At 43.4% G+C, this 10,588-nt stretch overlaps 2 protein-coding genes across 2 annotated transcripts in view; one reads left to right on the top strand and one right to left on the bottom strand.

Annotated features, from left to right (window-relative positions):
- Window positions 1-1,166: 1,166 nt before the first annotated feature.
- GFER (growth factor, augmenter of liver regeneration) lies at window positions 1,167-6,990 on the bottom strand. The gene is made up of 3 exons (XM_026704051.2): window positions 6,784-6,990; window positions 3,701-3,903; window positions 1,167-3,126 (listed from the first exon to the last, which is right to left on the bottom strand). Exons 1-3 carry the CDS (start codon window positions 6,955-6,957, stop codon window positions 2,964-2,966), a joined length of 540 nt encoding a protein of 179 aa, XP_026559836.1. The 5' UTR covers window positions 6,958-6,990; the 3' UTR covers window positions 1,167-2,963.
- A 2,217-nt stretch (window positions 6,991-9,207) lies between these two features.
- Window positions 9,208-10,588, top strand: part of NOXO1 (NADPH oxidase organizer 1) — a 46,368-nt gene continuing 44,987 nt past the window's right edge. The window contains exon 1 of the mRNA XM_087912556.1: window positions 9,208-9,321. The gene's annotated coding sequence lies outside the window, so the exon portion shown is untranslated. The remainder of the gene's footprint in view (window positions 9,322-10,588) is intronic.

Genomic DNA, 10,588 nt, shown 5'->3' with positions numbered 1-10,588 from the left:
TCGGAGGGCAGGACAAGAAGTAATAGGTGGAAGATCAATAAAGACAGATCCAAGCTAGAACTAGAGACATTTCCTGTCAGAATAATTACTCGGTTACAAGGAACAATGGATGGAAACTGAACAAGGAGAGATTTTTCAACCTGGAAATAAGGAGAAATTTTCTGACAGGGAGAACAATCAACCCATGGAACAGAAGTTGTGTCAGCTGGTGCTCCATTCAAAATCCAAGAAAGAAACGCTTAGACTCTGTTAATTAGAGGAAAGATATCTTTCAGTGGAAATCAAGTGGTAGCAACAAAAGAATTCTGAATCTGAGAAAATGAGTATGTAAATCACATACACAAAGTGATGGCAACGTTCCCACCCCCAATAATTCAATTGGCTCATCCAATTAAAAGTTGCATGTCATGTCAGGTGGGCCTCTTCAGGTGGTGATGAGGCATTGGTCCATTGACCTTGGCCTATTTTGATAAAGAGCTGCGCTTGCGCATAGCATAGGAAAGAAGCATAAACAGGAAACTCCACCCCCCCAACTTATACAGTTTATTCTCTCAAACCTCCAGCTCACGTCCCATAACTATTTCACCCCTCTCTCCCCCTCCCCCACTTATGACAGCCGAAAGATGCAAAGGAAAGAAATCTTGAAGTCTGACAAAGTTGCCTTCGGAAATTGTGGGAGCTTCATCACTGGAATTTTTGAAGAAGAGACTGGATTGCCAATTGTCAGGAATGGTGTAGGGTCTCTAGATGACCTACAAGGCCCCTCCCAACTCTGTTAATCTATAATCTAATCTACATGGAGACTGCAGTATAACAAAATTGACCAAAGTGAAGGGGGGTCTGAATGCTTTCTGAATGCACTATGTATGGAGAATTAGGCAAAGCTGTTTTCTGTAAGCCCCTGTCTCTCCTGCAGCTCAGGCACAGCTCCTGGAGACGTAAGGGAGGCATCCAGCTTTCCTGTCAACAGTACAGAAGCAATTTGCCACTGTCATCCTCTAGGATGTTTTCTTTCCAACCCAGCCTATCCTATTGCTTGGTATTCCTTGCAAGCTTGGTACATCAATCATCCTTGAATGATAAATATTATCCAGATACAGTAATATGCTAATAGGATCTGTAACATTGGGGAAATATTTACTTTTAAAAATGGACAAGAAACCAAATGAATATTTACTTTTATTATTTGGTTAGTAAGCACAAAAATAAATTAATTTGGAGACACACTTAAAATTGCACTCATCAAATGCATTTAAATATTTTTGCCAATGAAAAGCATACCACACATCTGCCAACAGAAATTTGGTTTTTATTCTCTTAGGTGCAAAATATTAGACCTTTCCTTCATCAAACACCCATGTGACTTTAGTAACAGCTATGTAGCGCTTGCCAAATCCTTGGCCACAGGCTACAGCTGTCCTTTTAAATGCTTCTAAGAAGGACACCCCTTGACAAGGACCAGATGCCATTTCATCACCAGCCTATTTCTCTGATGCAAGTTTCCAGATTCTGAACCAGAGTAAACAGAGGAAGACGACCAGAGGAGTTGTTCTTCACTGTGCTTTGCATATCTGCATGTGTATTCACTCTGCATTAATTAATGGGACCTGCTTTGCTTGGGCAATAAAACCTGACTTTAGCCAACTTCTGTAAAACAAAAATATTTAGGTTCACGTATCTTTTCCTAGTAAGATCCCCAAATTCAGGAAAAGTAGAACCAACACAGAAAAATAAATTCATTGATTTATAACTAAAATTAACAGAGTCTGATAGTTACCTTTTCTGTTAAATGTTGTATATCCAAGCCAGTTTCCCATATTCAGATAAAACAAGAAACTAAATTCTTGCAAACCATAAATTTCTTCCCAGTAGCTGCTTATCAAAAATTGATAATCATGGTTACCTCTAAATAATCAATGTCTCCCACATTTATCTCTTTAATCAGTTTGAATTTCATTGGTGATCTTATGTATTGTGGTATAAAATAGAACTAAGGAAAAACTTTCTTCATATTTCTTCACTCCAGCCTTCTGCTTTTCCTCACAAGGCAATTGTTGACAGTTTTTGCAGCTAGCCTGCTCTGCCATAAAATAAGATTTATCTTTACCTGGTATCTCAGAGCACATTTTTTTTCCACTTCCAAGTCATGAGACCTTAGACACACAAAGTTCAGATAGGTAAAAAGAACATTTACTTGAAATGGGAACTCAGCAATGTACCATTATGTGGAATGAACATATCTTCTTAAGCCCCCATTCCCAAGAGCTGTGCATCTAGATATGTAACATGATATCATGATTTCTATGGCTTATTTCATTAATCAAAAGTAAATTAATTTAGATTGTCCTCTTTTGTGAGTCTGGCCAGAAGAAAAATAAAAACCCTTTGCTCATACCTTAAATGAGAGACCCAGGCCTACTGTATATACGCTGCAGAAATGTAAGCAGACATAGTTTTCCAGCAATTTATATTATAGCACTTAAAAAAAATAGAATTAAAAATATTCTAGATTTTAAGGAGAGGGGGGAGGAAATCTGTTGAATGCAAAAATGTAAGCAACACAATGAAGGCAAATGATGTTGGGCTCAAAGGAAGGCTGCAAATAGTTGCAGATGGGTCATCTCAGATTTCCAGGGATTAAATCAGCACTGAACTGAGAAAGTCTTCATGTTCAAATGATTTCTTCAAGCATAGTCTAGGGTTTTGAAGGCAGCATTTGCTGGTATTTGAAATAATTCAAGTGGTCAGGAAAAGAGCACAGGTAGAGGCACTGTATGAAAATTATTAGAGAGATCGGTTCAATACTAAATTTTCAAAACCAGAAATGGAAAATACACATCAAAGCCCTTTGCCTGTTTCCATCATCTCCATTAATAACAAACACACAATTTTGTCTTTAGAAAATGTCCATAAAGGATTGCTTTTGGGGTGTTTTGTTGGTTTTGGAAAAATATCCAGCAGATCTAATCACAGGATCCATCCTTCCATCCATCTCGCCATCGTTGGTCTACAAGAGAGCAGTCAAATTCAGGCTTCCCCAGCTTCTTATTTACTTCATTATGAATCTGGCAAAACCACTGTGTCAAATTACGCCTGTTACTGGCATCAGGTTGGTTTTTTCGTATTCTGAAACAAACCAAATGTAATTAGTCATTTTATTTTGAACTCCACCTCACTTCATCACAAGGTCTGGTTGGAAACAAACAGCTGAAATAGTTGTGAAATGTCCCCCATCATAGCTTTCTTTCTGCAACACTCAAGAATACACTTTAATGTGTTGCAGCAGCTTATTACTTGGACCACGTGCAACTCAGTAAACAGCTGCATTCAGTCGCCCCACCCCAAAGGATTATAGGGTCATAAAAAGAAGAAAAAATTATCTGGATCATGCAGCGCTAGACTCAGGACTGGGGCTTAATGACATCAATTCCGACTTAATGTAAATGTTTTCATGAAAGAAACACTAAGCACACGAGAAGCTTATTAACTACAAATAGATAGTAGTGGCAAATTCACATTTACTTTTTTGATAGTTCATTGTTAAAAGATTCACAAGTCTACTTAATTTTCACAGAATAAACAAGTCACAGAAGTAGAGTTTCTACTGTTAAAATCAAATCATCTTACAGCAGAAATTTAATTCTTTTAAGATAAAGGACACATAAATTTCAGGCATTCAAATAAAAAAAAAAACCCTCACCTTTTCCTGAAATCTTCTCCACATTCATCACAAGGAAAAACTTTGGAAAATAATTGGATAAACTGTGTCATTTCTTGCTGCTGAATTTTACTGGGCCGGTCAGGATAAAATGCTGCCATCGTGTGTAGAAAGGACCACGAACATCTCCCGAGTTCTTCTCTGTCTAGGGGACAATTAGATGTTGATTCTTGGACATCTGTTTCCTAGTTAGAAGAACGCAGTAGAAGTGAGAGAAGGCAGGCAAATTGCCTACGCATTATGGAAACATTACATGCAACATCTTAAGCAAATTTCACAATATAGGGGATTTTTGGTGGAGCCTGAAGAAGATGAAGTGGAACAGGCAAGTGTACTTCCTCTTTCTTATCTTCCTCCGATTCAGGATTCCTCTGATTCTTCCTCTGATTCTCACAGTCCTGTTCCAGGATGTCCCTACATTCTCTTTTAAGAAAGCTTATTCCCATAGCAATGTTGTCTGTAAGGTTTCCACCTCCACTGCAATTGGCAGCATTTGAAATGCTTATTTTTTGTGATTCCAGTGACATGAACTTACACCCGGTTCATGTCACTGGGGGAAACTGCGGTGCAACAGGATGAGCCCCCATCCTCTCCCCACCTCCTGTCCATCTAGCAGTTCCAAAGCATGCAAATGTAAGTAGATTAATAGGTATCACTTTGCTGGGAAGGTAACAGCATTCCATGCACCTTTGGCATGTGGCCATGGCGGCCGTGGCCACGGGCAACGCTGGCTCCCTCAGCTAAGAAGCGCAGGTGAAAACCTGGTGTCCTGGAGTCAGACACCTTTACCATTCTGCTTCTTTGCCTATATATCATTCAGCAAAGAGGAGTGAGGCATAAGGGTCTGCCGCAACTCCTCTCCCAAGAAAGTAAAACCCCTGAAACCAGTCACATTTCAAAAGGAGCTTTTACCGAGAGACAGCAGTCGCAGAAAAGCCAGGCAGCGTCAGAGAAGCAGGTGTGCAGCTAAAGGTAATTTTCCCTTTCAGCCCCCACCCCAGTACACCCTGTCCATCCTCTGCCCCAAAGGGGCTTTTGGCCTCTGCCCAGGCAGCATGGTGCAGAGGAGAGGATGGCGATGGAGTGGACCTGCCCTCCCTCAAGCTCCCAAACAGTTACCGCAAAGCAAACAGCCTCCCCCTCCCTTCCAGAATTCGGACAGGGACCTGGCAAAAGGGGGAGAACTGGGAATTGTGAGATCTACACTGCTCAAAAAAATAAAGGGAACACTTAAACACAATGTAACTCCAAGTCAATCACACTTCTGTGAAATCAAACTGTCCACTTAGGTAGCAACACTGATTGACAATCAATTTCAGATGTTGTTGTGCAAATGGAATAGACAACAGGTGGAAAGCAGAGGCAGTTAGCAAGACATCCCCAATAAAGGAGCGGTTCTGCAGGTGGTGACCACAGACCACTTCTCAGTTCCTATGCTTTCTGGCTGATGGTTTGGTCACTTCTGAATGCTGGCGGTGCTTTCACTCTAGTGGTAGCATGAGACGGAGTCTACAACCCACACAAGTGGCTCAGGTAGTGCAGCTCATCCAGGATGGCACATCAATGCGAGCTGTGGCAAGAAGGTTTGCTGTGTCTGTCAGCGTAGTGTCCAGAGCATGGAGGCGCTACCAGGAGACGTGGAGGAGGCAGTAGGAGGGCAACAACCCAGCATCAGGACCGCTACCTCTGCCTTTGTGCAAGGAGGGACAGGAGGAGCACTGCCAGAGCCCTGCAAAATGACCTCCAGCGGGCCACAAATGTGCATGTGGCTGCTCAAACAGTCAGAAACAGACTGGTATGAGGGTCCGACGTCCACAGGTGGGGGTTGTGCTTACAGCCCAACACCGTGCAGGATGTTTGGCATTTTCCAGAGAACACCAAGATTGGCAAATTCGCCACTGGCGCCCTGTGCTCTTCACAGATGAAAGCAGGTGCACATTGAGCACATGTGACAGATGTGACAGGGTCTGGAGACGCTGTGGAGAACGTTCTGCTGCCTGCAACATCCTCCAGCATGACCAGTTTGGCAGTGGGTCAGTAATGGGGTGGGGTAGCATTTCTTTAGGGGGCCGCACAGCCCTCCATGTGCTCACCAGAGGTAGCCTGACTGCCATTAGATACTGAGATGAGATCCTCAGACCCCTTGTGAGACCATATGCTGGTGCGGTTGGCCCTGGGTCCCTCCTAATGCACGACAATGCTAGACCTCATGTGGCTGGAGTGTGTCAGCAGTTCCTGCAAGACGAAGGCATTGATGCTATGGACTGGCCCGTCTGTTCCCCAGACCTGAATCCAATTGAGCACATCTGGGACATCATGTCTTGCTCCATCCACCAATGCCACGTTGCATCAGACTGTCCAGGAGTTGGGGATGCTTTAGTCCAGGTGTGGGAGGAGATCCCTTAGGAGACCATCCGCCACCTCATCAGGAGCATGCCCAGGCATTGTAGGGAGGTCATACAAGCACATGGAGGCCACACACACTACTAAGCCTCATTTTGACTTGTTTTAAGGACATTACATCAAAGTTGGATCAGACTGTAGTGTTTTTTTCCACTTTAATTTTGAGTGTCACTCCAAATCCAGACCTCCATGGGTTGCTAAATTTGATTTCCACTGATAATTTTGTGTGATTTTGTTGTCAGCACATTCAACTATGTAATGAACGAAGTATTTAATGAGAATATTTCATTCATTCAGATCTAGGGTGTCTTATTTTTGTGTTCCCTTTATTTTTCTGAGCAGTATACATCTTTTATGTCTGCAGGATAAAAGAGCACGCAGATTTATTTTCTTAGATTTCCGGCGTTCCTCCCCCGCTCCCGGGCAAAGAGCGGGCCTGGATCCCCATGGAGCGGCCCCGGGGGCGCCCTCTGGCGGCCACCAGCGGTACCTCTCCCCGCCCAGGCTCGCTCAGTGCCAAAGGTGTATGACCCCCCCTTTCCCCCCCGCGAGCCCCTTCCGCCTCCTACGGCAGCGGCGGGGAAGCGAGCTGACCTCCTCCGCGCGCGCCCTTTCAGCCCAGCCCTCCTCGGCCCCAGCAGCCCGGCCACCCACTGCCTCACCGGGCCCGCTTGCTTCTTCTGCTCCCGCATCCAGCTCCTGAAGTCCGTACAGGCCCGGCAGGGCGGCTTCTTCCGCCTTTTCTCCTCTGACGGCGGCTCCTCGTTCGCGGGATGCTCGCTCTGAGAGCCCGGGAAGGGGAAAGCGCGCCCCGCGCCGGGACTGGGCGCCGCCATTTTGCCGGCGCGCAAGGGACGCTGGGCCGGAGGCGGCCTGCCCAAGCGTGGACCGCGGTCGTTACCATGGCGACGGGGGAGCGGAAGGTCGGATGCAGGAATTGAGCATTCCCGACCCGACAGAGCCAAGAGCTCCTTTTAAGGTGCGGCAGAAAGCCCGGACTGCTCTCCAGCGGCTTAAGCTTTTAGAGAAAATAGGAAGGTGGAGAAAATCAGAGGCTGAGCTTTCTATGGCCCTGAGAGACCCTTCAGTGCTTTGATTTGCTGGTCCAGGGAGCTTTGAATTCAAAACAGCTGCAGTCCATGCCCAATGGTTGGCACCATGCTTTGAAAAGTTCAGACTTAAGGTTCAGAGTATGCGTCAGCTCCTCACACATTGATGTGAAAGTGAAGAAACCTTCATTGCAAGCTCTGCCCTTCTGTTCTTGCATCCTTCATTGCAAGGTTGCAGAGTTGGTATCACAAGGCCAGGATCGCTGTTTCTTCACTTGTGGGTTCCTATGGATTCAGAGGGCAGCGAGGACAAGCAAAGGATTGAGGGCCTGAGGCCCCAACTTTGAAAGCAGTTCATTTAAAAAGGAACATATTCTTCTCCATTCTTTTCAGTCTGCTTTTATCTTGTCTGCATACAGTAGGGCTGCCAAACTCTCGGCCCACAGGCCAGATACAGCATGTGCTGGCCATGCCCACGCCCAGTTTAGCAAAGGGGGGGGCAAAGTCCCGATATGTCACATGACGCCACCATGATGATGTGAGTTTGACACCCCATAGAGACTCAGAACAGGAAGCTGTAAGGAACGTAAGGAATGCTGAACCATGCAGAGAAACTATAGCGCAGGGTGCACAGGATTGCAGCTTAGGTTGAGGGGCCAGCAGGGGTTGAGGTGGTACAGGTCATGCTAAGAACATCTGAAGAAGCACGATTTGTACAGTGCTGTTCTACACTGAACCTCATTACTTATACACTGGCTATATTGATAAGAAATTTGTAACCAATCTGTTTTGAATTTCCTGTACCTTGTGGTATAAAAAGAGAATGCCAGTCCTGTTCAGTGCTCTTCTGCTTCTGGTCACAAATAAGGTGATAAATTTCCACTTTACTCGGCCCTGCATTATTGATTGGCTCTTGAGCTGGGTAAACAAACCCCAGATTGGCATTTGGCCAACAGAACCAAAAAGAAGATTTAGGGAGATGAGGGTGAGTAGCCTCGAGAAGACTTGAGAAATCTGTTAGCACTCCTTGAGTACTTAAAGGACACCCAGGAGGAAGTCAGGACCGGATTTCTTTCATTCCAGAATGTAGGATCTAGGATAATGGATTTAAGGTACAGGAAGGGGTCGTCCACTTGAATTCCTAACAGACCAGTTGGACAATAAATGACCCAGAGGTGGGAGGGGGAGACTTCTTTCTGCTGGATGTGAGGTTTTGGGTTGGCATGTATTGATGTCAGTGATCAAATTAGCAATTCCAACTTCAGAAATTTGTGGCTGAGCTCATGCAGTATGCCAGCACTGTACTTGGTTTACGTGATTTTAGCTTAGCTATGTGCAGGACTCCTGCTATTGTTAACCAAGACTTGAATGGCTGGTGGGTATGGTCTGATCCCAAACAGTTCACTTACTACTATTTATCAAATGTTGAAGCCGACCGTCTCCCTCACAAAGGGACTCTATATAAGAAGCCTATCCAGGTGGCTGTAAATAATTTTTTTCAGTTTAGCTTGTCACAAATTTGTTACAAAGAAATTGTAGAAAAGAATATAGAAAGACAAAAAACAAACAAACCAGGAATCCCAGTGGGAACAAAAATAACAAGGGGGATTTTATTTTGCATATGTTTTTGGCAGAAATAATTACATTTTAAATCTTAAATTATTCATTTAGGTTTTGTAGGTGTTCAAGTGAAACAATAGTCTTTTGAAATGTGTGTGGTGTTTGGTTTTTCCTCTGTGTACAACTACTGTATATGTCCCCAACTCAAGCAATAGCTGGCAATAACTGTTTTTTTCCTCTGGGCATTTCAATTTCTCTATTCATCTTACAATGTCTTTTGGTACAGTCTGCTGGAACAGTTGTAATGCAAGTACTTATTTATAATCCCTGTTTATAATATCACAAAACAACCCTAATTAGCAAAACAAATTATATCTCATTAATGCTATAACCTGCAGCTATTTATTTTGGACTAGCTCCTTCATTAAAATTGTTGAATTTCTTTTGCACACGGATATGAATATGCGCATGAATAGGGCTGGAAGGTACCTTGGAGGTCTAATTCAACCGGCTGCCCAGAGCTTTGCATCCTGGACAAATGGAATCTTTTCTTGAAGACCACCAGTGACGGAGCACCCACAACTCTGGGAGGTAAGCTGTTCCTAAGTTTGGGTCGGTGTGTCCTGGAGCTGATTCTATGTATGGGGCTGCTAAGAGTTGACCCCAACTTCATGGAACATTGTTTTGTAGAAAAAATTGCCTATAAGGGAGAACTTTTTGAAGTTCTTTCATGGTTATAAACAGGAGATACAGTTTAAAAGTATGCTAATTTAACAAACTTTGAAACAGCTTGGGAAGGATTCCATGGATGAAAATTTTAAAGGGGAAGAGAACTCAAGAAGCTTGGGAAACTGTGAAAAATATTATTATAAAAGCATAGTCCAACACAATACCACTGAAAAAGACTAATAAAAAAAGTTCCTTCCAACATATAAAAACAAGAAAAAAAATCAAGGAAACAGTCCGTCTATTAAAGAGCGAAGATGGCAAGGAAGTAACAGGTAGCAGAGAGAAAGCAGAGTTGCTTAACTCCTTCTTGGTATTGGTCTTCATGCAGAAACAAACTATAGCTCAACCCTCCAAAAACATAACTGTAATAAACAGACCAGAAATAAAAGTTAAAATAAGAAAAGAAAAAAAAAGGGTAAGAGCACACCTGTCTGATCTTGATAAATATAAATCACCGGGACCTGATGGATTACATCCCAGAGTTCTAAAGGAGCTGGCAGATGTCATTTCGGAACCGCCGTACCATATCTTTCAAAAATCCTGGCGCATTGGGGAACTACCAGAGGACTGGAAAAGAGCTGATGTGGTTCCCATCTTAAAAAAAAAAGTGTGTGTGGTGGGGGTGGGAACAGACCCAGGAAACTATAGACCAATCAGCCTAACATCAATACCCGGGAAGATACTGGAAAAGATAATAAAAAACAGATATGTGAACATCTAGAAATGAATAAAGTAATAACTAGGTCAGCACGGGTTTGTTACAAACAGATCATGCCAAACCAGTCTTATTTTATTCTTTGACATAGTGATTAAGTTAGTAGACCAGCAAAATATTGTGGACATAGTATATTTAGACTTCTGCAAGGCATTTGACAAGGTAGACCACAACCTACTTCTTAGTAAGCTAGAAAAAAGTGGGATAGATAGCACCACCATCAAATGGATTTGAAACTGGCTGACAAACCATACTCAATGAATAGTCCTTAACGATACTATGTCTACATGGAGGGAAGAAAACAGTGGGTACCACAAAGTTCCATCTTAGGCCCAGTACTCTTCAATATTGTCAATAAACCACTTGGATGAAGGGGAACTTATCAAATGTGCAGATGATACTAAGCTGGCAGGA

The sequence above is a fragment of the Pseudonaja textilis genome, chromosome 14 (genome assembly GCF_049901715.1).
Source record: "Pseudonaja textilis isolate UNSWEBS1 chromosome 14, rPseTex1.2, whole genome shotgun sequence".
NCBI classification, from domain to species: domain Eukaryota; kingdom Metazoa; phylum Chordata; class Lepidosauria; order Squamata; family Elapidae; genus Pseudonaja; species Pseudonaja textilis.
The sequence above is the reverse complement of the archived record's forward strand: the minus strand, read 5'-3'. Positions and strand labels throughout refer to the sequence as shown.